Genomic DNA, 23,058 nt, shown 5'->3' with positions numbered 1-23,058 from the left:
GCAAGAGTGCATGCGTTGTCGTCGATATCAAGAGGTGAGACGAGGCGAACGAAGCCAGGCCGGGAACGGGTAAAGGTGAATCAGCTTGTTGCCCGATCGGCCACTGGTGCTTATTGCGGCGCAGAACGAAAATCCCCGTAGTGCTGGAGGCGGGTCAGCATATCCTATAACCTGGCGTGGTAGTGAGCAGCGACAAGAAAGAAAACAAGGTAAAAATCCAGGGAGACATCAAGTGAAAATCAAAGTTGAAAGAAACTGATCACGCATCGCGCCACCGACGCCTTTTTTTGCGGCTCTGAAAAGCCAGGCAGAAGCGAGACAGAAACTGCGTCTGCAACTGGGACTGAGTTTGCGCCACGAGAGTACCTAATAATAATGTATACCAGTACAGGTTACTGGGTAGACGGCTCTCGACTGGTGCCATGACAGGAGAGGCAATGGCCACTGTGGACACCAGTAGTACCAGTATCCTGGTGAGCTGCCAGACTGGGGCACTGTGGCCTAACAAACAGCCCTGGCAGCGGGCCAACCAGCATTCAGAGCCAAATTGTATACTTGATTCCTCGAATGGCAGCGTCAGGCTGCAATGCAGGTGGACACGACCATGGCGCGGCCACTATTCAAGAGCAACACGAGAAGTGAAATACGAGAACAGAAGAGGGAGAGTGGTGTGGCGAACAAGGTTGCACGAGACAGGAAGGCTCCTGTAAGAGACAAAGGTGAAGGAGGGCAAATGTAATAGGAAAAGCACTAGAATATCGAGAGAGAAGAATGCAGGGTGTGAGAATCCGATGTAAGCAGGATATACATACGAATGTGGGATGGGGCTGGGCCAGAAGCAGCAAGCCGTTGCAGATGGCGAGATTCTTTCGGATATGTGGTGTGGCAGAGAGGCCGCTCAGACGGGAAGTTGACCACACAGGCAAGACGACGTAGCAAAAGATGGCGCGAGCGAACCAATAGAGGACGAGGGGGACGACTCGGAGCTGTTGGCGACTGCTGGCGCAGGGAGGAGAGGGGTGCAGAGGGTTGATGTACCTGCAGCGCGAGGCGGTCAATGGATGTTATTGAGAAGCAAACAATGGACGAGGCTGGGGCCTGATTGAGTGCGATGTGCAAAAGGCGTCCTGTATACAAGACGTCTTGTGATTGTGATGCGTGGTGGGAGAGAGACTGTCGTGTGTTTGTGAGAGTGTGTGCTCAAGACGTGTGTGTGTGTGGTGGCTGAGACGATGAAGCCTGGGAGAGACAAAAGATAAAAGCGGCGACGCGACAGCCACCGCCAGCCAACCAGGTGTATGGCAGCTCTGCCGCTGTAATACAGGGGAGGGGGTGTCTTTGCGCAGCGGGTGTGGCCTGTGGTAGGTAGGTAGGTAGGTAGGTGCTGTGGCCTGTAGCTCCGCTTGCTGGTAGACGGCATGCCCAAGGCAAGCAAGGGTCGCCAAAGACAGCTCGAGGCCGGGCCTGTTGGCCCACTGAACCACGCCTGCACGGAGCCAGGCCAGGCGGGCCAACACAACACCACACCTCGCTGCCATGCGAGCGAACCACGGCATGGGTTGCACGATGAATTGTGAATCAATGAATTTGAAATGGGAGAAATGAGAAACAGCCCTCTTGTCATCTACTTACCCTTTTCAGGCCAATTTTGCGGCTCCAGGGCAGGGGAAACGGTTCGTTTAACCGATGGGGGGGCGTCGTGTTAGATGAGATCTATAGGTAGCTAGGTAGCCCACAGCGAGGGCTGGCAGGATGGACCGTGTTAGCGAAGCGCGAACCACAAGGCGGCCATGCTGCCCGGACTCGGGAAGCGCCTTGACGTTTTTCTTTTGTGCTTACTGGGAACGGGTATCGCAATTGTGATGACAATGGCCAATCCTCCTGGACTCCAAAAAAAATTAATTAGCATGTTCAGGCGGCAGATGGGCCGTTGCATGAGCCATGCAGGGGCAGGGGCGTGACCTGGGTGCCGTTCCCAGCACGCAGGCACGGTGGGCAGCGCTGAGCGAGCCACAGGGGACCGACGGACGGACGGACGGCTGGCCAGGGCTGGCGGAGCGCTGAACCCACCAAGAGCCTCCCCCCAAAGAAGCTTGGCTTGCAGCGTCTCCAGCGCTTCCACTAGTGAATTGGCATCTGTGGCTTGCTCCCCTCCGCAACTGGTTCGCAAAGGCGCCCGTCCAACCTCGGAGTTTCCCACCTTCGGGGCCTCGCGGGCACCCGAAATTGTCCGTGATGCTCACCAACTGCAGGGAAGCAAAGGGGAGCCCAACAATAATCGTGCACCAGCAATTCTGAAAAAAAAAAGAAAGAGAAAAAAAAACTCACAAAATAGTAAACAATGTGGGTGCTGATGAACCTGAGGATGCTGATGATGGTAATGGCGATGTTGAAAAGTAGGCCCACGGTACCGACACACCGAGGACAATTTCCCGACCACTTCTTTGCAATATGAATATCTTTGGAAAAGATTCAACAGCTTCGACTTCTTGTTAAAAAAAAAGGTAATATATTGACACAAGTAAGACAACTTCGACTGCTATCCTGTTCCGTCTATTCACGGGCCGGAAACACCTGCTTCTTATATACGTCAACCATGAGGAGTTCCATATGTAGCATCTCATCTCCCAACACATAAATACAACAAGGCTCGCCTTGCTTTTCCTGGTCTGCCTTTTGCAAGAACAACCATTTACGCCCACCAAGCTTCACGAACGCCTTCGCGGGCTGATACTGCCCGAGTGGGAATAAACCTGTTTAATATTATACAGCATCTGTATCTACTAAGTTGCATACACATGCTCTCAGTATGCCATGCAGATGACAAACCGCCGCTGACGAGAACCCTTTTCATCGGATTCGCCCATTGGCAGATGCATAGCGGGCGGAACGCACCACACACATAGGCAAGCCTGCTGCATGTCTTCCGTTGCTAGGGGCATGCTGGTTCTTATCCGCATGTTCAAATTTTGACGCAGTATAGGCTTTATTTTTATTTTTTAGTTGTCTCTTTCCTCCCACTGTCTGGCATACCACATACCCCGGCCGTTTCCTCAAGTCAGTGTAGTCTTAGCCAGCTACTACTACAACTTCCTCGAACCAGAATAAGTAGTGAACGAGTGAAAGAGAAAAAAAATAGAAACTAGAGACAGGTAGAAGAGCCTCTGTCCGTGATACAATAAAGGCTGCGGGAATCGCGTGATCGATTTTGGGGAGGGGAGCGGGCGCTTTCCTGGCCTTGGTCAACATAAGACCTGCCTCATGTGGTCTGACTTGCCAATGTCCGCGCATCTCGGATGAGGCGGGGGGGCGAAATGGCAATGACGAAGATTTTCCTTCCAGAAAAGGGTTGCATGGATTCAGCTCTTGCGACTATCGCCTTCCAGCTACGGCTTACGCGACGACACCACACCTTGGCTGAGGAGCTGCAAGCAGTCACAGTAATGGCAAATTGCCCAGCAACGCATCTACATGAATCGCGAGAATATTGAAATTCTATATTGGCTGCTGCTCTATATCAGGCAGAGCAATATCGACGCCCGCGGCCTTGGCCAAAGCGCAGCCTCAGGGCCAATCAAGCGAGGGTCGCAAGGCGCAAGTAAAAAAAAGACGCCGGTGGCCATTAGAGGAAGGAGAGAAAGTAAAAAAAGTAAGCAAGCTCGGAAGAATCAGGAGAATAAGAGGAATAAACGAAGGTGAGAAAACAGAAAATAATTAGCAAAAAAGAATGAAACATTCATAGGGAACAAAAGATAAAAAGAAGTAGCAACGTTCAGTCACTACTTCTATGTCCTACCTAGAGCGGCGTCATTTTTTGTCACCCACTCGGGCCGGTAGAATGGCACAATGGCAGCGCCCCATTACACGTTTATGACTAAAGTTTGGATTGGAATAAACTTCGGGATTTTCTTAGATGAAAGGTACATGTGTTATGTCTTCATTGGTGTTCAATGCCTTCTCGCGCTTTTATTCTCGTCGTTTCGACTAGCCCATTCCGGGAGCCAGGCCCCGACGATACACGACAGTAAATGCGCAGCAAATCGCCTCATCATACATGTACACGTTGCATTTCTTCATCAGTCTCATCCAATACATGATTGGCACATGTATTCTGCACTACTCGGGCACTTGAGCAGGGCCGCAGAGAACGCGTCTCGACACGTCTGTCCGGCGCGTGGCCTTCTGCCTTCTTCTACAGCTGTTGTGTCACACAACACCTTCGACAGCGCTAATTAAACCCTTGTAACCTCTTGATCCCAACAATGTACGGCTACTAGGCAGTCATTGGTGGAACGGCCCCTGCATCACACGGGATAGATCATCCCACTCACATTCGCAGACGCAGCAACTTCCCTGGCCCCTCATTACACCAGGCGGCAAGCCTGGTCACTCAGCTTACTGGTCGATCTGACTGAATCCTCGGAAGAAATGACCTTGCAAAGCCCTGTCGCGTATCCAGAGGGCTGGGAGCTGTGTGACTGGCACAACTGTATCACCCTCGGTGGCCTCTCTAACCGCTTGAGAGCAATGCAGCCAATCTACTGGTTTGGGTACAGGACCGTGAGACAATGCACATCTTTATAGCCACAGATCATGCACGTAGGTAGGACCAAGATATCCGGGCAACAGGGCGTTTTCCTAAGACTGTTGAGGATCACGCGGGCGTCATCGCCACCACAACAACCCGTTCAGGGCATCAGCTTGCGGTTCGCAAATGAACAACATGATGGCTTTGCCTGGAATGGGGCAAGTTTGCCATAAAAGGCAAGTAAATCTGCCGGAGCCCGCCTTGACGAGAGTTGGATGGAGGGGTGCAAAAAGAACTCCCTCCTGGCCACGAGCAGCCATTCAACGAGTCTTTTCATGGGTGTCTACGGAGAATCAGGCAAAAGGCAAACTAGAGAAATGATTAATCACTTTGGAAAAATCCGAACCTGGTCTCTAGATATCGTTTTTGGTCGTATTGGCCGGCCAGGCTTGTTTACTTGACCAAGGAACAACGTGGTAATCAGCAGATGAGCAGGTGACCTGTAGCGCGCAGCGGCTGATGTTGCAAGGTTTGCCACTACTGCGGGAGAGGACTCAAATAGATGAGCATTAGCAAAGCAATGAAGAAGAAAAATTATACGATGGGAAGCCTTGGCTTACATCGGCCATGGCTTGAGTGGTGCCCGACAGACAGACACTAACAAGGCACTCGTGCCCAACACTTGGAGTAATGTTTATGACGTAGCAACAGTGTTTGAATTAGAGCAATGCATGGTATAGAATGCTAAAAAGAGAATTTATTTTGACATTTTGACCTCTTGGACAGGGTGTGCTATTTTTGTGGCTTTGCTCGCGACTCGTTTCATCGCCGGCTGGGAGGGCCTCGCTTAAGATGCCGCCAAAAGCTACCCCAAAATATAGCATGTACATGCACGGCTAAAATCGGTTGGAGCAAATTCGGAAACGAAAACTGTATCAGCTACATCAAGGCTACTCGGTCTCTGGCCACTGCTGCTTAGCCTCACAGAGATGATGCCGGTGCGCCATTCACTTGTCTGCTCTGCTGGCGCTCTTGGCTCCGATATGAAATCGTCTGCGTAACTAACGATCATGCATGACAAGCACATCACTGCTGTAAAAATTTAGCGGCGGTGCTTTTGCTGTTTTATTCTGGTTCAGTCATTGGTCGACTAAAGAAGGAGAGAAGAGAACTCTGCGATGGGCCGGCGCACGCCACCCAAGCCAAGAAGGCGACGACTTGAGACAGCGAGGCACAGACCGCAGACGCGCGCACACACACACGGCCATCTGCATGCAATGTGAAAAAAGATGATTTCCCGATATCTTCGCTACGTTACTCTATCGAGTTGCGAGCAAAATCCGGGCTGGCACCCGCTGGTCCGGTCCGGCAAGTGCCAGGAAGCTCCAATCCGACGGAACATGTTGCGATGTGACCGGGTACCCCTGCACGATAAGCTGACATTTCAAGTATGGCGGTGTAACAGAAAGCATGCGACTACCTCACCGGTCAAATTGGCTATGTCCGTTACCGGTTTTCAATCGGCCCTCACTGACATGGGACTCGAGTCGTGGGATGCTCCTCTTATTTCAAGGCTCTCGGCAGATTCCCAGATCTGACCGTCCATTGGTGTGCATATCTAAAGGCTGCATGCAGCTTCCCCGTCTGCAGTTTTTCTAGTTTACACTTGTACATGATATATTGGGCATTAGGGAAATCCATCCCACGCCTCCGAGAATTACACCGCCCTCTTCCTCCCATCGGCAAATGCCTTTCGGCTGTCTTCCCATTTTTCACCACCGGTGCTTTTCGTACTCTGCCGCCTGCGCCATCTTCCTCTCAACGCGGGCAATGGTCTCGGCATCGTACAAGTCCTCCAGCGGGACCCCCACCTTGAAGATTTGCTTTTCGTGGCGGACCGCCTCGTCCTTTGTCATACAGACCAGGTCACGCAGCCGGATGGTCGAGCACTTTTGCTCCTCGCTGGTGCCTTCGCCGATGACGGACACATTGATCCCCTGCGGCCGGCGCCAGCGAATGAGCGTGAGGCGGGTAGGGATGCCGGTGACGACGCTTCGGGCGCGGTACAGCTCTTCCGTCAGAAAGGCCACGTCGCCGGCCGTGATGGGTGATCGCAGCCCGATCAGGTCGGGCGCAAAGAGCCGCGCCAGCTTCTCCTCGGTGCTCTGGACGTAGTTGACGATGCCGTCATACATCTTGTCGCGGCCCTTGGCGGGCGCATAGTCGACGGGGTAGCCGGTGATGCTCAGAATGACGTGGTTGGCGGCCGTCATGCCAAAGATAGCGGGCATGGTGCCCAACACGGGAAGGATGCGCACGCGAAAGTTGGGCATCACTCCAAGATCACCTACAGACCCCTTTTCGAATTCGGCTTGGTCAAGTGGCAACAGCTCAGCCTTGCCTTCGCCCGACTGCTCGGTGGAATAGACGACGGGGATGCCCTTTGTAATGCCGAGGAGCTTGAGACGCCTTCTCGTGGCTCTAGAAAGGCCGTCGTCAGTGCTGTTTCCAATATCGCCAATAATAATCTTCGTAGGGTCGGCTTTGCAGCCGGCGCCCATGGAGCTTATGACAGGTAGTTTGTTGTCGTGGCAGTACTTGAGGAGGGCAACCTTGGTTTCAACGTTGTCAATGGCATCGATGATGAAATCAGGTTTCTGCCCGTCTTGCCAAGGGCCCAGAAGCTCAGCTGCCACATCGCCGTCAAACTTTTGTTGCCGCAAATCAAAATGCGTCCATGGTGTAATGGCCATCAGCCGTCTCTGCAAGCAGTGAACTTTTGACGTGCCTACGTCCGCTAGTGTAGCAACGGAATGGCGGTTGAGAGAGGAGAGAGTGACTTGATCAAAATCAATGAGGCGCAATCTGGAGACGCCTGATCTGGCAAGCGAAGCGGTGCAGTGAGATCCGACACCGCCGCATCCAACTACTACAACAAAAGATTTGCGTAGCTTGTCCAAACCCTCAGGGGTGAGGAAAACTTGATTGCGGGCGAGCTGTTCTAGAATAAGCTCCTCGTCAAAGTCGCCCGCCTGCGCGCGCTGTGCAAGAGCCAGGTTTCGGGCATCTTCCTTGTCCTCTGTGTTTTCATTTGAGGCTCCAAAGCTGTTCAGCTGTGCAGTTCGTGTAAGCGATTGACCACGTAATTCCGTGACAAGGTCCCCGAATTTTGGCCTACCTTGCTCGTATGATGCTTGCCGTCGTTAATTGACGGAATCGAATTCTTGAGCGCAGAAAGCCGCTCCTCCCTCTCCAGGGCCTGGTATCCAAAAATGAGTGTTGCGACGGCCGCTCCAGAAAAGACAGCCGTGGTAATAAGCTGCCCCCTGGGCGTAGAGATGAGGTTTGAGATATATCCGCTCATTATTGAGACATCATAACTCGAATTCTAAAAAAAATCTACCATTTTTTCTCCGGCTTCTCTGAGGTCCAAGCTTTAACCTGGCGACGGCGGTTCGGTGATGAAGCAGAAAAAAATGGGCTTAGTCATCATTTGAGATCATCCCGCGCTGGGCAGCTTCAACGCTCCAAGAAAACAGAGTATCTAAGCGCATTTACAGAAGAACCCTCACAGCACTCTTTCGAAAGCGCATGTGCCAGTAAATTGTTGTGAAGATGCTGCGCCCCAGGCTCGCGGTCCGGCGACACGGCCGACCTGCGCTGCCAATAAAATCGACAGCCAGCTCCTGGACGAGACTAGCTCTATGCGCAAGGTCCTTGACAACACATACACAATCTCCAGCGGCACGGTCGCGTCCGAATCTCCCATTCTTGAGCTTACCATCATCGAATCCGAAATCAGTACGATGCTTTACTTCCACACGTGGCGGTTGGGTCAGACACGAGGTGAAGCTGGCAGCCCGATACACCTTCACACTTTGGGGCATGTTGGCCGCGGGCCTGGTGATTTTCTTCTTCGTCCAGGAAGAGATACTTGAGCGCGAGCACCCTACCCCACATGAGTGGACGTATATAACGAGGAAGTTCCTGCGCGATGGAAAGGAACTAGAGAACCCCAAGAATGGCAATATCCAATGGGCCAACTCCCTAGGACGAGTGCGCAATGCGCTGATGCGCCTGAGCGACCCCAAGAAGGACGGCGCAGGCCTGGTACCCCTTTCCGACGTGACCGATCCCGAGCTCGAAGATCCGATCGAATTCGTCCCCTACGACATCACCGCGAAATCGGAGGAGTGGCGCCGCGGCTACTTTGAGGCTATGATGACGGCGGCCAAGACGGCAGAGCATGTAGATGGCTGGGTCCTCGACGTCACGCGGAACATGGTCTCTCCCGCCAGGTTCATGATTGGGCCTTCAAATCCCAACCCGGTGCCGATTCCCCCGGGAGCGGCCCACGCACCTCTAGAAGAGAACTGCGTAAACGCATTCCCCACCGCCGATAGATGGTACATGAAAATCCTGGCTACCAAGGGCTTCACTGAGCGACAGCGCCTCGAGGCAACTTTGGAGTATGCGAGCTTCATGGAATACAAGGGCCAGGCTGAAGCGGCGCACAGCTTGCACCAGCTTGCCCTCAGCGAGGCCACAAAGGGCATCGACGCTGCCAAGCTGCCACACGACAGCAAAACATTTGTCCTGAGGGACAAGTCCGGACCCCCATCTCTCAATCTAATCGATGCTCTGACGTCGATTGCAAACTCGAAAGCCCGCACCGGTGACATTTCTGGCGCGCTGCCAATGTACATTTCGCTCCTCAAGGCTCGCCGCGAACTCTCAGATGAGCGGCCGCAGGAGCCGCGCAGCCGCAGCCGGCCCAGCAGCGCACCGGTGTACCAGAGAATCCTAGATCTTGTCAAGCCTCCAGCCTACCCGCTGCCACCCCCCGACGGCACGCAGCCCCCTTGGCGCAGCGCCGAGGAGCGGTGCCAGGAAGCCTCGCTGCAAATCTACATTGGCGAGATCCTCTACGCCACGTCGTCCAAGAACGACGGCCTCTCGTGGACGAGAGACGGCGTGGATCTCGCAGAGGAGCAGCTTCGCTCGCTCGGCGTCGGCCCCGACTCCAAGGGCACCAAGAAGCTCTGCCGCGAGTGCCTGGGCGCTGGCCTCGAAAACTGGCACACCATGGTGGCCAGGCTCGCCAAGGCGGAAAAGGCCAAAGAGGAGAGCGGCGCTGCCAGCAGCCCTGGCCTGTTTACGTTTTGGAGCGGCGCAAAGGAGCCCGAGGGCAGGTGGGCGGCCGAGGAAGCGGTCGTGCAGGAGAGGGTGCGCCGCACCAAGGAGATTATGGAGGATGTGGCGCCTCCGAGAGACTTTATCACAAACTGGTTCAAGGCCTAGAGGATCGGGACTGGGGAGAGCTGGACCAGAGCACTACACTGTATTTACTTTGTTCTTTGGTAATTGCAAAGACAAGACTGTATTTTTACGTGATACCTTCTACCATAGCAAATTCTATAACAAGCAAGCAAAAAAAGCAATCAAACTAGAAACCGAACCTCTGCTCGGGGCATATAATTCAAGTAAGTCTCGGAGACGCTTCCTCCCAAGGCTGAACTGGCAGACTACTCCCGGCCGCCTCGTCCTTCATGTCAAATTCATCATCACTGTCGGGGACATGCCCAGTCTTCGCAAAATATCTCATTCTGCGAATATTCTTCACCTGCTCCTGTAGCTGATTCTCGTCCATAGCACTGATCATCGGCTTCTGGTCTGGAGAGAGCTCATCCCACGCGTTTACCGCCTCCTCGGCCGTTGCACGTTCGACAATGGTGACGGCCGGGTTTTCGTAATCCGGTATGTTTGCCACCTCGTCAAGGTAAGACAGTCCATGCTCCAGTGCGCTAATGACACAAAGCTCGTCGAGACTTTGCTCTCCAGTAGAGTAGCAAGGGAAGCCAAGCGGCGGTATCCGTTCTGTGGAGTTGCCCTCCGGACCGGACAGAGGTGTGCCGAGAGGTTTCTCCGAAGTTGAATAGCCTCTTGATTTCTAGTTCTCGTAATATTAGTAAAATGGACCATGTCAGTCCAGCGAGTTATTCTCACCTTTGCAAGGAAATCTTTCAGGCCTGCCTGCTTTGTATCAAGGTAGAATGCAGGGCAGAAGAACAAGGCGCCCTGAAGAGATGGACCCCATTCTGCCCAGGTCTTCTCCTCGTCCAGGAGAGAAGCGATGACCTCGCAGCTATCTCCTGCGGCAATAATGTTGATCTTGGCATTCTTGTTCGCGTTCTTGGCAACGATTGTGCTCAGAACAGTCCGCGCATGACACAAGGGGCTCTCGGAGCCTGGAATGTCGTTGACTTGCGGATGATATTGAACGCCCATATGCACCAGGCTGGGCATCGATAGAGCCCTGCTGTCCACCACAGTAATGGCCCGCTTGTGTTCTGGGGACCAGTATGACTCGCCCATGTTGGCGAGGATAATACCTGTCGACTTTCTGCGCTGTATGGCCTTGACCACCCCAGCCATGCTTCCCTTTTCGATGCCTCCAGGACCGCCGGCGATTCTACTAGCAACCAAGCCGAGCTCCTTGGCACATTCTCCAAAAATGACGATGATGCGCTCGGCATCTGCGAGATTATTCGAGATGAAGATGTTGACATGTTTGGCGTCGGATACTGGCTCGACTGGATGAAGCTGGGTTTTTCGTAGACCGAGAGTCTCAAGTCGTTCGTGGATGATGCTTTGAACAGCGGCTACGAAAATCAGCTTGGCTTCCTCATATGTTCGCGTTCCCCAGGCGTGGGCACACCGTCAAATTGGACCCGTTGGCGATGATTCACTCGCGAGTTTTTGCTCAGGAAATAGTTGAAGTAGTAGTCTGGGTTGGCAATGGAGCGGACTTCGTCCTCAGCGTTGACAAAATAGCTGTGCAGAGTTCAGTAAGGATCAATACTCGCTCAGAGTCGCGCGCAGAGTCCTGCCAACTTACCCAAGCTCCTTTAATCCAGACGGAAAGTGTACCTCGCGAGGAAGACCGCACCAGTTACGGCAAAACATCTTTGGTTGTGATGTTTGTTGTGTGATGATGAAGAAAGAAAAACTGCTGCGAAGAAACAGCTGTGTTTACAATGTGCGCGGCGCGCGTTTGATGCGTCGCACATTACGCAGTGATCCGGCAGCTGGCAAGTGTCACCATCAGTCACTCCTCAGATATGGCCTCCAGTACGCATTCTATTCGAGACTGTGTGTAAAAGAATACCTGCGATAAAAACAATAGGCCGCCTTGTCCAAAACTCCAGGCTAAAACTATGAAATCATTGGCTTGAAGCACTATTTGTTTGAGCTCGGTGTGTACCGGCTGCGAAAGGCCTGGCTTATGCTGAAGCGACTGCCAGCACCATGCATATGTGATGCTAGTGCTTCTTCCAGGGCAGACTGCGTGACGGAAGCATCTATATACTGCTGTTAGATCCAAAATGTTGTCACTTTACGCGAGAAGCTTACCGTCAAGATCACTAAAACTACTTCCCATGCTTGGCGTTCCATCGCTGCCCTCTTGAGAGGAAACTTTTCCTTTGCCGGAAGGACTTCGAGCTGACTGCTCAGCACTCTGGTTCGACGTGTAAGTTTTCAGGTGCCGTGGCTTGCCCGACTCGGTACCAAGAGCGCCAGATCCTGCAGATGAATCTGAGGTTTGAGACTGGTGGATACGCTCGCGAGCGAGGTGTTTGTTGCCTCGCTTAGTTGATGCCCGACTATCACCTCGCAGCGTGGATGCAAGATCTGAGGCTGAATTTTGGTCCGCGGAGGACTTGTATGGTTGAAATGCGGGCTCGGATTCGTCGTCTCCATCGTCGTCGACCTGATAGGAGGCGTCGTTGTCTTGATATCGAGGGGGTCGTCTAATAATTCGTGATTGTGCTGGGCTGGACTCATCCTCGGACGACTCTCCTGATGTAGAATCAGCAGGTCCCGGAGAAGCCACTTCGTCTATGTTCGCATCTTGAGATGCAGCTCGTCTCGGACCGGGTGCCGTGATGGGCAAAGATGACAGACGGCGGCGACCAACGGTTTCCACTGAAGGGCGCGAGGGCAGCTGTCTGCTTTCTGGGCGCGGAGAGGAGCCAGCAATATCACGAGAAATTGTGTTGCCAGACCCATCACGCGAGATAGCAGGACGTATTGTTCCAGTGGCCTCAGTTCGTGGAATCGGGGAATCGCGGCCGATGGGTTGCCCAAGTTGGGGTCGTCGTTCGGCGGTGGTGGAAGACTCGGCGGCAGAGCCCTTGGCCGCTGCGGTTGCTTTCCGTACTTGAGCTCTTACCTGCGAGGCATGTCTTTCCGTCAGATATGCAACCTGCTTGAGCAGGAAGTCGACCGTAACCTCAAATCTGGCTGCGCTGAGTTGGGTTAGCATTCTGCCGTGAAACCGGTAGGCAGTTTGAGGAGGATAGCCTACATGTCATTCCCTGATAATACATTAGCAAAGATGAAGCATAAAACATGGAGTATTGATAGACTGACAGTCTATCTCTTTTTGTGCAGCGTTAGACAGGATGCGCCACAGCGCTTCATCCTTTTCGGTGTCCCAATCGACCTAGGATATGGTTAGGCACGCAACCTAAACAGCTGTCGAGAAACCAGCTCACCTGCGGCGGATCTACAAAGTCTCCGCGCGGTATAGGAACCCGCACGTAAATTGTGTACTTGGGTTCACCCATGATGGACTGACAGTAGTGGTGATGAAGAATGGAAGTAGCGGGTGCAGCTGCGACCACGGGAGTTGAAGATGAGTATCGATAAAGGTATGTCACTGCCGAGCCGGGCCCACAGTCCAGGCTGCTGGTGGGGGGCGACAACGTAGATAATACAACAAGTAGCACTGTTGAAGTCGTATGAACGAAATGGCAATTTATGTTCTCGATGAGATACATACAGCACAGGAAGCATAATTCAATCAAATTCGGGTTTATGCATTTAAGGTTTTGAAACTAGACAGATTACGTAGTGTAGGGCTCGCCAGCGTTAGGTGCTCACTATGTTTGAGATGGCGCTTAAACGGAAACAATAAAGAAATGGTCAAAGAATCGACCTCCATGCATGGGACGCCCAGATGGTTTCGCTTCGAAGTTGGCTGTAGGTTCCAGGCAACGTATGTCCAAACGGGGTGCCCATCACGTCTCGCCGTAGATTCTAAGATAGTAGTACAATTAAGCACCGAAATTAGTCCCTGGTGAGAAAAGAGCCAACGAGTGTTATCGGCTATTTGTACTGTTATACCTAGAAGTTCGTATGTGCAGAGCATACAGTCAACGGAGCCTAGCTGATACTATCCCCAGCGACGTTCCCTTGCTGCTTGACGCACATATTAGGCGAGAGCCAACTTAACCCGCCTGTGGCTTATGAAGCAGTGCTTTCTACCTAGACGAACAATGCAACTTGATGCTCACTGTCGATATTTACTTATAGACAAAATTCATTACCTAGAGTCTCCCTCTGTTATGCTTCTAAGTTTTATATATCAATTTTATTCTTGTATAGGGTATTAGCCACAGACTGCTTACATAATCGCGACCCCTACGTACCGACTGCCCCGCGATGCCGCCCGCAGCTGCAAGCGGGCAGAGCGGGCATCTGCCGGCGGGGAGGCTCCAATTATTCCCTGGCTTCCCAACTGTTCCGTTGTTCGTCTTGCGCCAACGCCTGTACCGTGAGAAAAGTTACAGTAACTGCGCGCTGAGTCTGAAAAAAGAGGCGCAACCCTTCACTGTTTTAACTTGACTTGCTTCACAAAATTAAGAGCTTTGGCACGCAGAGACAGCGACAGCATATTTCGGCAACTGCCCCTCCATATCGACGGCCGAGCCCAACACCCGACAACATGGTTCTCTCGGAGCTGACAGCATCTGCTGCGGCCTTAAGATCGCTGCGCATAGGAGAGGATCCTACAGCCAAGGCTACTGACTCCGACTCTCCGTTGACTAATCGCGCCGGTGAAAGTGCGAATCCCTTTGTTCGCAGCTTTGAGGCAAGCCCTGTCGCGTGGCAGCCGTTGAACGAAGAGACCGTGGAACGTGCAAAGAGCGAAGGCAAGCTGCTCTTTTTGCATATTGGATACAAAGCCTGTCACTGTGAGTATAGAAATTGACATTTTGTTGATTAGTCGCTGATTATTGGCTTTAGACTGTCGCCTCATGGCGAACGAGTCATTCGCAAACGCCGAATGCGCCGCCGTACTCAACGATGCTTTCATCCCGGTTCTCATTGACAGAGAATCCCGTCCCGATCTAGATACAATCTACATGAACTATGTACAAGCTGTCAATAGCGTCGGAGGCTGGCCGCTCAACGTCTTCGTCACCCCAGAGCTAGAACCGATTTTTGGTGGCACGTATTGGCCTGGGCCCAATGCTGCACGCCGGGCGCACGAAGAAAATACCGAGGATGCTCTGGATTTCTTGACAATTGTCAAGAAAGTTCGCGATATCTGGAAAGAGCAAGAAGCAAGATGCCGCAAGGAAGCCACCGAAGTTCTGGCTCAGCTGAGAGAATTTGCGGCCGAAGGCACTCTGGGAACAAGACCCATTACGCAAACGCAAACATTTGCGCCTTCAGGTTGGGCGGCGCCTGTTCCCAGCGAGCCTTCGCAAGGTGCCGACAAAACCGCTGCCGTATCAAGCGAACTCGATCTGGACCAAGTTGAGGAAGCGTACACCCATATTGCGGGCACCTTTGACCCTGTGTATGGTGGATTTGGCCTGGCTCCCAAGTTCCTAACCCCGCCGAAGTTACAGTTTCTCCTTGGACTTGGCGATTCGCCAAGTGCTGTCCAGGATATTGTGGGCGAAGCTGAGTGTACTCATGCCATAGACATGGCAGTTGATACTTTACGCAAGATTCGAGATGGAGCACTGCATGACCATGTCGGAGCCACCGGATTTGCTCGATGCTCGGTTACCCCAGACTGGACGATACCCAATTTCGAAAAGCTGGTGGTAGACAATGCACAGCTCCTTACTCTCTATCTTACTGCATGGCGCCGTGCTGGCGGACAAGCGACGAGCGAGTTCTATAACATTGCCCTGGAACTTGCGACTTACTTGACGTCTACTCCGATTCTGCGAGCAGACGGGCTACTTGCATCCAGCGAAGCGGCTGACTCATATGTCCGCAAGGGCGACAGAGAGATGAAAGAAGGTGCTTTCTACCTTTGGACCAGGAGAGAATTCGACAGCGTCATTGAAGCCGCCGAGAAGGGCGCCAGCCAAGTAGTCGCAGCTCACTGGGGCATTCTCGAGGGCGGTAATGTTGATGAGCAACATGATCCAAATGACGATTTTATGAACCAGAACATTCTGCGAGTTGCAAAGAGCCCCGAAGAGCTGAGCAAACAGTTCAACACTACCATTGAAAAGGTTGAGCAGTCTGTTCGCACTGCCCAGAAAGAACTCAAGGCCAGAAGAGAAGGCGAGCGCGTGCGCCCTGCGGTTGACGACAAGGCTGTCGCTGGATGGAACGGCTTGGCTCTATCTGCGCTTGCCAAAACGGCAGAAGCGCTGAAGACGATAAATCCTGAAGTCAGTGCCAAGTGCGCTTCTGTGGCAAGCGGCATTGCCTTCTTTCTGCAAAAGAATCTTTGGGACGCGCAGACAAAGACTCTGTATCGAACGTGGACGGGGGCCAGGGATACTGAAGGATTTGCTGATGACTATGCCTATGTTATCCAAGGCCTATTGGATCTATTTCACACTAATGGCGACGAGGCACTGATTGAGTTTGCCGATACTCTGCAGAGTAAGTTGTATCCCACAAACCCCCCAAAGCTTCATTAAACAAGCTAATTTAATAAAACAGAGGCACAATCTTCATACTTTTACGATCCTGCAGGCGGCTTCTTCACGACCACGGCCAACTCGACCACTGCCATTCTGCGATTAAAAGACGGCATGGACACTTCGCTGCCCTCCACCAATGCCGTCTCCGTCGCCAACTTGTACAGGCTCGGCCAGCTGCTCGATGACGAAACGTTTGCCGGCATGGCCCGCAGCAGCATCAACGCGTTCGAGGCCGAGATGCTCCAACATCCGTGGCTCTTCCCCGGCCTGCTGCGCGGCGTGGTCACGGCGCGCCTCGGCGTGCCGCAGGTCCGCAGCGAGGAGGTCAAGTACAAGGCGACGAGAGAAAAGGCATAGAGGGCGACTTGATATGGTGGAAAGAAAAAAAGAACCGAGCAAAATAAGCCTGGCTAGGTTTGGATGTTCTTCTGATCTGATTTCTTTGATCTTTACCTTTTCATGTTTCTTTTTTTTTGGTTTCGATGCTTGAAATGTTTTATATACCTATGGTAGGTTGTCTGTTTTTGAAGGAGAGCACGGCGCTGTGGCTAGTGAGGGGACGAGGTGATTTCTGATTAAATCTTTTGTCTTCGTCGCAGTAGAAACAAATAAATACAAACACATTTCATACACATACTACCCATTGTTTTATACTTCGTGTAGAACCGGCTTGGAAAAAATATTATTCACATGAAGGGTATCTAATCTACAGAAGCGCAGCCCACTCGACCTCAATCTCGGGGCCTTTTCAAACAGACTGCTACAGATTTTCTGCTCCTAAAGTTTTCTTGCGTTGCCGAGTTATGAGAACTTGTATTCGTTTTTATCTGGCGCGACAGTTATTTCATGTCACAATCCTTCTCTTCTTCACCGTGGTGACTCGGCTGCGCCGCCGGTCCGGTTCATGAGGCCGCTGAAAAAGTCGTGTAGCTGCTCATTGTCGTACTCCTTGGTGATATTGGGAGCAGGCGCCTGTTCCTCCTCCACGGCGTCTTCGTCGTCTGAAGCATTATTGGCATTGCGATCCTATAGTCATGTTAGTCGTCAAATCTTGTACGAGTATAGCCTGCATCTATAATGACTGCTCACCTTGAGCCTTTGCAGCATATCGTCGGCGTCGACCTGGATACCACCCATGTTGAATTGCACGGGGCCAATATGCTCGCTGACAGTCTTCTCGTCGGCAAAGTCACCCCGTCGCGAGACGGTGGAGACATTGTTATCGGGAGCCTTTTCTGGGACCTTGGATTTGAAGGCTTCGAGAATCTTGAGCTGCCTCTCCAGGAACTCTTGCGTATCCTCGCTGTCGACGCCTACCGCGGTACCACCGCCCATGGCGCTTTCGACGACGGCCATGCCGCCGCTGTTGGGATCGCGGCACCAGTCCTCGTAGCGCGCGATGGCGCTGTCGTCTTGCACGTACTTGCCAGTCTCGGGAGCCTCAGCCCTGGCCTGCTCCAGTGCTTCTAGGCTTTGCAGAGTCGAACCCAGGGGCAGTTTGATGTCTTCGGACCAGCCCTTGGAGGCCACTTCTGTGTCAAAGTTGCCACCAAGCACACGGATCTTGCCCCAAGAGTCCCAGTTTGGTGGTACAACAATCTTGTCTCTGTCAATAACATTATGCTTCAATGGTTGGCGCTTGAGCAGGGATGTGATGCCAAGCGTAGAGTGAATAAGGGAGGGTAGTTGAGATGGAGTGTTTTGGCTTGTGTAAATTAGTGAGCCACCATCTGGACGCACATTAGCTTTGCTCTGGAGGCCGATGGAGATCTTTATACGTACGGCGCAGCAGCACGGTCCTCAGATATTGAAGAACCGTGTCGAAATCCGGCTCCTTCCAGCCTTGATTTCTTTCGAGAAAGTCGATTTTCTGGGCCTGCATGGAGGTAAGCAAAGTATATAAGATGTTTACAACGAATGCAACTGACATTTTGGCAGACCACGCATAGAGGCAGCCCCAGGGGCTCAGACCATTCTCCAGGTCCCAGAGGCAAAGAGCCGTCGCTGTCAGCTGCTGTCGCTGATGGAGTACCGTCTAGGTTTGTTGAGCTGCCGCCACGGCCGCGCTCTCTCCAGGAAGACATTGTCTCTTCCATCTCGCTGCGCGCCTCGGGGGATGTGTGACCCATGACCTCCTCCAGTACCTGGATCCAGCTCCAGATGTGTCTGAGCCAGAGATGAGGCTGCGCCCAGTCCAGCAGTATCACCAAGGCAGTGTTTGGTATCGTTTCCGGTGTAAGCAGTGGCGACACTAGCGACGCAAATTCGCCTGAGGGTTGCGAAAGGAGGTAAAGCGACACACGAGCGAGGGTATCTAATACGTGTCAGCAATGGTGACCGATTGTGGGCAGTGGCCAGATCCTCTAACCGTCTTGATCCGTGTCCAGCACATCGTAATACGTGTAGCCCAGCGCAAAGTTGTTGGCGATTGGAGGCGTCTTTCGCCGCTCCGGGTTGCGACCCTCCTCGTTGGCCGATAGCGACTCAAGAAACTCTCGTTGCGCGTCCGTGCTGCCACCTGCGCCCATGTTAGCTTCCCGAGATAAAGAGCGCTGCGGCAGGAAGATTGCCTACCCAATATCAGAAGATTCTTTTCTGGTAGGCGCTTGCCGCTTGCAACTGATTCAAGCATCGACGTCCACAGGTTCCTCTTTGGTTCGCCATTGCGAGCATCGGCGTCACCAGACCCAGCGGTGTAGGTGGACGCCCGCTCAGATTTTGACGTCATGCTGCTGCAGTAGAAGGTTTCGAATATTTTCGTCTTGACAATGGAAAGCAGTACGTCGGGCAAATTCGTGGCCGAATTGGGGGGTCGAAAAACGCGTAGATTGGCGAGTTGTGTTTGTGTCGTAGAGCTGTGCACTTGTCAGGGGTCCTCTATGGCGACGAGCCTCGCATCTTGGCCCTGGTTTGCTTAGAACGGATCGCCGCAGCTATCAGCTTCGAAACACACTCGCGCGGCTCGACAGACCCAGCACAAAGTTAAAGCTGCCTAACTGTGATTTCCGCTCGTCGTAATGGGGAATGCGATTTGTCGGTGCTGGACTGTAAGGAGCTTTGGTTAGCTCGGTCCGGAAATTGACCCGCGTAAGTGCCAGGACATGACGCGCACCAGCGAGCTCACTAGTTTAGCGAGCGTGCACCTGCGTCGGCGTACCAGTACAGGCTGCAGCGAGCTTGATCGAAAAGTGGGCTGCTTTGCCTGCGACAAACTTGGACCTGAAAAAAGAACAGTTGATGGGCTGAGCGATAACAAGATGAATCAAATTCGAGCAATTCAGGCGCTGAATAGGAAGGAGATTGAGAATGGAATGTAAGTCACAGTATCATGAACATCCGTAACTGCAAGATTAACCAGGCGCGCACAGCTCCCCCGAAGCCTCGTGGCATACCGACTACCGGGACACGGCATACATTTACTTTGGCGGCCTGCCGTACGAGCTCTCCGAAGGCGATATAATTACCATATTCTCACAATTTGGCGAGCCCGTATTTCTGAAGCTCGTGCGCGACAAGGAAACAGGCAAGTCCAAGGGTTTTGGGTGGCTCAAGTACGAAAACCAGAAGAGCACCGATCTTGCTGTGGACAATCTCGGCGGCGCAGAAGTCGGGGGGCGTCTTGTGCGCGTGGACCATGCGAGATACTCGATGCGCGATGACGAAGACCAAGACGAGTTCAAGGTCGGATGGGAGGACCTCCAGCGAAAAGAGGGCAAGCCGCTCTCCGAGGACGAAAGCGACCAGGACGAGGCGCCGCAACGGCCCATGCTCCAAGAAGAACGCGATCTTGCGAAACTGATACACGATCACGACGACGATGACCCGATGAAAGCGTTCCTAATAGAGGAGAAGAAGAAGGAGGTGGAGGAAGCGCGGGAGAGGGCCAGCAAAAAAGAGTTGAAACCCAAGCATCGCTCGCACAGATCTCACAGGTCTAGGCATGATGAAGATGATAAGAGACGGTCTCGGCGTGACCACGATGACTCTGAGCGCCGCCATCGCCACAGAAGCGACCATCGCAGCGACCATCGGAGTGACAGACAACACGACGGCGACGGCGAGCGCCATAAAAGCAGGAGGCACGATGACGACTCAAAAGAGCACAGACTCCGGAGCCGTGGCGATGATGAGAAAGAGCGAGACCGCGACAGGGACAAGGGACGGCGCGACCGACAGCGGGAGGACGAACGCCGGCACAGGAGCTACAAGAGCAGAGATCACGAACCAGATACAGGTCACAGGCGAAGAAGTCGCAGCTGCTCTCCGAAACGAAGTGAAGATTAAAAAGAGACGCAATACGAATACCCAATATAGTAATAAAAAACGCGCCAGCGTCAAAAACAGGTCTGGTCGCCAGCCGCCTAGACTCGTTACACATATGTACTTGACTACGTATTTCCAAGGTATCGTTTCCAACCTTCTCTCGTGCAATATCGTTTGCCATCCTCTCCCTCGGTGATGGCAAATTTCTCCCATCGAGCATCTTGTCCCGCACCGATGACAACGAGGCTGTCATTACTCGTCCAGCCAATGACGCCCTTGCAATGTTTCGTCGTTCCCAGCGTCGTTGCCTCGGAAAAGGGTATGCCGCCAATCATGCCTTCGTCACCCGCTTCAAAAGGTGCAGAGGCAAAGGAGTAGACATCTGAGAAGACCCGCGGCATTAGTGGAATCTTGCCCAAGATACCCCATTTGCCAGGATCGGACTCGTTCCCGCCGCCGAGCTGTTGACTGCGATGAGGCGCCGTGCGTCGCGGGTGAGGAACGTCAAAGATGTGGAGGGTGGACTTGTCAGATGTGCAAGCCAGGTAGTCTCCAGACGGGGAGAATGCCAACGAGTAAATGGTGGCAGGGTCAATGCCGCGACGCAGCTCGGCAATCTTTGCACAGTTGCTGGTCGAGTAGACCCGAATTAGGGTGCCCGTCTCACTGGCGCTGGCGAGAAGTTCGCCGTCTGGGCTGAGCTGGATCGCTTTGAGGGCGGAGGAGTGGGCTGGAATGATGCTGACGTTGCCGGTGGCAAGCTCGACGAGCTGGATCTGGCCATCGGTTCTGCCGGGGAAGGCGAGCCTCTTCTCGGACATGCAGCAAAGCCCCGAAAGGTTGTCTGACGTCTCGTATACATGCAGCAGACTGGGGGGCTTGGCAAATGAGTACACGCGCACACTGCTCTGGAGTACCACGGCGATGCGTTCGCGACCAAGCTGGACGCCGCGGACGGAGCTGAGGGCGGCAATCTCCAACGCCGCCTTTCCCTTCATATCATCCCATATTATCGCCTAGTGGGAAAAGTTAGCGTCGAGCAGAAATAATGTAATAGTTGGACTAATATGACGAACCTTGTTCATGGCGAATTTCGGAAAGCGCCCGCCACCGACAAGGGCCAGATAGTTGGTCATGCCCATCATGCGAACCAAGCCAATACCGGCATTGAAATCTATATAAAAAATAAGTTTGCAACCCAAGATTATGAAATAAGTCAACAAATACCTCTTGACGCCTTCAATAGACATGACTTTGTGTGAAAAACTACAGGTGTTAGTAAGGGATGTAGTCGGCGGCCACTGGCTCGACTGGCACTTACTGCAGATGCCTGATTCAAGGCCGACGGCGAAACAGCTGGCATCGTTGTTGAAAGAGACTGACAACACCGCCGTAGGGCTTGACGACTCTATAGGTGGCCGTACGTTCATCGTGATAGACTGAGGCGTTGATATGATCGAAGATGAGGGGTTGAAAGCAGCTGATGGTGGGCAGTCTTAGCATCAGCTGGCCATGATGGCTGCGCTCAGTCCGTCTCAAGCGGCAGTGGCGCGGTAAACAAACGATGAATATAGGGGAGTGGCTAAGTTGCTAGCCGTCGATACGAGGCTCTTGACAAAGGTAGAGGATAGACAGACTGAAGAAAGAGTCAGAGCGGATAAGAAGGTCGTGAGGTGCAATAGGAAGCGCGGCGTTGGTTTGAGATGGACAGTGACGGTGGTGTGCTGAATGCCGGCGCTGGTGGTGCTTGTGGTGTTTGCATGCGGTGGCGCTAGGCGGGTCAGCCGAACGCGCTAAAACACGGCCCTGTCTGGAGCTACCTACAGCGAGGGTTTACGGCCTGGACAGGCCGCGGGCAGGTGCTGTCAGCTGCCCTGCCCAGCTGGGTGCCCCGCCAAAACCCGGGCAGCTCAGCCGCTGAACAATGGACGGGAGGGCATTGGAGCGGGCAGGCGGCAGGCAGCCACGCAGCGCATTGATGCCCCCCAAACCCCAGCAAGTTGGCGACGATGCTGGGCTCGGCCACGAAACGAGGCCATTCCGGGCTAGCGGCAGCACCCAGTGTCTCGGGACTCAATGCCCTGCATCCTTCTTTGCATCGTTCATTCTACATTACCTCTCAATGCTCCCGACAGTCTCGAGCATCAGCTCATTACTCGATCTATTGGCGCTCACAGCAAAGCTGCGAGCTGGACAATCACTTGTGCTGGTCCCTTCAACTCTCAGCCACATGCACAATCAATAGTACCCTAGCGCTGCTGCATATTGACACTGGCATCTGCTGTTAGTGTCACACTAGTTATTCATCACTTGATGGTAACACTACATCGGCGACCTGGATCCAGCTGTGGCCTCTCCGCTGTGCCAGGTCAGCACTGTTCCGTTGCCAATTTTAACAATCAGGACGAAAGCCAAGTTCCTCGTACGTGGATGCCCGCTTCGTAGCTCGCGTAGATGCTGATCGACTAACGTTACTTGCTGTTATAAGCAGCTATTGATTTTAACACTCGGACGGCCCCGGTA

General features: G+C 53.1%; 11 protein-coding genes across 11 annotated transcripts; 3 read left to right on the top strand and 8 right to left on the bottom strand.

The window, feature by feature from the left end:
* Positions 1–110: 110 nt before the first annotated feature.
* LMH87_011250 (uncharacterized protein) lies at positions 111–1,556 on the bottom strand (the record flags this gene model as incomplete). The annotated part of the gene is made up of 3 exons (XM_056200360.1): positions 111–143; positions 813–1,038; positions 1,549–1,556. The coding sequence occupies 3 exons, from the start codon at positions 1,554–1,556 to the stop codon at positions 111–113; spliced, it is 267 nt and encodes an 88-aa protein (XP_056052216.1).
* Positions 1,557–1,723: 167 nt separating this feature from the next.
* On the bottom strand, positions 1,724–2,610 carry LMH87_011249 (uncharacterized protein; the record flags this gene model as incomplete). Its single annotated transcript, XM_056200358.1, has 4 exons — positions 1,724–1,744; positions 1,840–1,881; positions 2,329–2,459; positions 2,562–2,610. The coding sequence occupies 4 exons, from the start codon at positions 2,608–2,610 to the stop codon at positions 1,724–1,726; spliced, it is 243 nt and encodes an 80-aa protein (XP_056052215.1).
* A 3,690-nt stretch (positions 2,611–6,300) lies between these two features.
* LMH87_011248 (uncharacterized protein) lies at positions 6,301–7,892 on the bottom strand (the record flags this gene model as incomplete). Its single annotated transcript, XM_056200357.1, has 4 exons — positions 6,301–6,939; positions 6,996–7,009; positions 7,317–7,641; positions 7,707–7,892. The coding sequence occupies 4 exons, from the start codon at positions 7,890–7,892 to the stop codon at positions 6,301–6,303; spliced, it is 1,164 nt and encodes a 387-aa protein (XP_056052214.1).
* A 251-nt stretch (positions 7,893–8,143) lies between these two features.
* Positions 8,144–9,829, top strand: LMH87_011247 (uncharacterized protein; the record flags this gene model as incomplete). Its single annotated transcript, XM_056200356.1, has 4 exons — positions 8,144–8,164; positions 8,212–8,329; positions 8,388–8,997; positions 9,046–9,829. 4 exons carry the CDS (start codon positions 8,144–8,146, stop codon positions 9,827–9,829), a joined length of 1,533 nt encoding a protein of 510 aa, XP_056052213.1.
* Positions 9,830–10,007: 178 nt separating this feature from the next.
* LMH87_011246 (uncharacterized protein) lies at positions 10,008–10,963 on the bottom strand (the record flags this gene model as incomplete). Its single annotated transcript, XM_056200355.1, has 2 exons — positions 10,008–10,478; positions 10,535–10,963. The coding sequence occupies 2 exons, from the start codon at positions 10,961–10,963 to the stop codon at positions 10,008–10,010; spliced, it is 900 nt and encodes a 299-aa protein (XP_056052212.1).
* A 236-nt stretch (positions 10,964–11,199) lies between these two features.
* Positions 11,200–11,494, bottom strand: LMH87_011245 (uncharacterized protein; the record flags this gene model as incomplete). The annotated part of the gene is made up of 2 exons (XM_056200354.1): positions 11,200–11,362; positions 11,427–11,494. The coding sequence occupies 2 exons, from the start codon at positions 11,492–11,494 to the stop codon at positions 11,200–11,202; spliced, it is 231 nt and encodes a 76-aa protein (XP_056052211.1).
* Positions 11,495–11,767: 273 nt separating this feature from the next.
* LMH87_011244 (uncharacterized protein) lies at positions 11,768–13,158 on the bottom strand (the record flags this gene model as incomplete). The annotated part of the gene is made up of 5 exons (XM_056200353.1): positions 11,768–11,889; positions 11,942–12,837; positions 12,897–12,906; positions 12,962–13,034; positions 13,087–13,158. The coding sequence occupies 5 exons, from the start codon at positions 13,156–13,158 to the stop codon at positions 11,768–11,770; spliced, it is 1,173 nt and encodes a 390-aa protein (XP_056052210.1).
* A 1,160-nt stretch (positions 13,159–14,318) lies between these two features.
* Positions 14,319–16,629, top strand: LMH87_011243 (uncharacterized protein; the record flags this gene model as incomplete). Its single annotated transcript, XM_056200352.1, has 3 exons — positions 14,319–14,568; positions 14,621–16,231; positions 16,292–16,629. The coding sequence occupies 3 exons, from the start codon at positions 14,319–14,321 to the stop codon at positions 16,627–16,629; spliced, it is 2,199 nt and encodes a 732-aa protein (XP_056052209.1).
* A 510-nt stretch (positions 16,630–17,139) lies between these two features.
* LMH87_011242 (uncharacterized protein) lies at positions 17,140–19,000 on the bottom strand (the record flags this gene model as incomplete). Its single annotated transcript, XM_056200351.1, has 6 exons — positions 17,140–17,298; positions 17,362–18,002; positions 18,055–18,148; positions 18,201–18,586; positions 18,641–18,790; positions 18,847–19,000. 6 exons carry the CDS (start codon positions 18,998–19,000, stop codon positions 17,140–17,142), a joined length of 1,584 nt encoding a protein of 527 aa, XP_056052208.1.
* A 529-nt stretch (positions 19,001–19,529) lies between these two features.
* LMH87_011241 (uncharacterized protein) lies at positions 19,530–20,556 on the top strand (the record flags this gene model as incomplete). The annotated part of the gene is made up of 2 exons (XM_056200350.1): positions 19,530–19,585; positions 19,641–20,556. The coding sequence occupies 2 exons, from the start codon at positions 19,530–19,532 to the stop codon at positions 20,554–20,556; spliced, it is 972 nt and encodes a 323-aa protein (XP_056052207.1).
* Positions 20,557–20,660: 104 nt separating this feature from the next.
* Positions 20,661–21,965, bottom strand: LMH87_011240 (uncharacterized protein; the record flags this gene model as incomplete). The annotated part of the gene is made up of 4 exons (XM_056200349.1): positions 20,661–21,551; positions 21,612–21,709; positions 21,763–21,801; positions 21,857–21,965. 4 exons carry the CDS (start codon positions 21,963–21,965, stop codon positions 20,661–20,663), a joined length of 1,137 nt encoding a protein of 378 aa, XP_056052206.1.
* Between the last annotated feature and the right edge of the window lie 1,093 nt (positions 21,966–23,058).

This window comes from Akanthomyces muscarius, chromosome 4, assembly GCF_028009165.1.
Source record: "Akanthomyces muscarius strain Ve6 chromosome 4, whole genome shotgun sequence".
Taxonomy (NCBI): Eukaryota; Fungi; Ascomycota; class Sordariomycetes; order Hypocreales; family Cordycipitaceae; genus Akanthomyces; species Akanthomyces muscarius.
The sequence above is the reverse complement of the archived record's forward strand: the minus strand, read 5'-3'. Positions and strand labels throughout refer to the sequence as shown.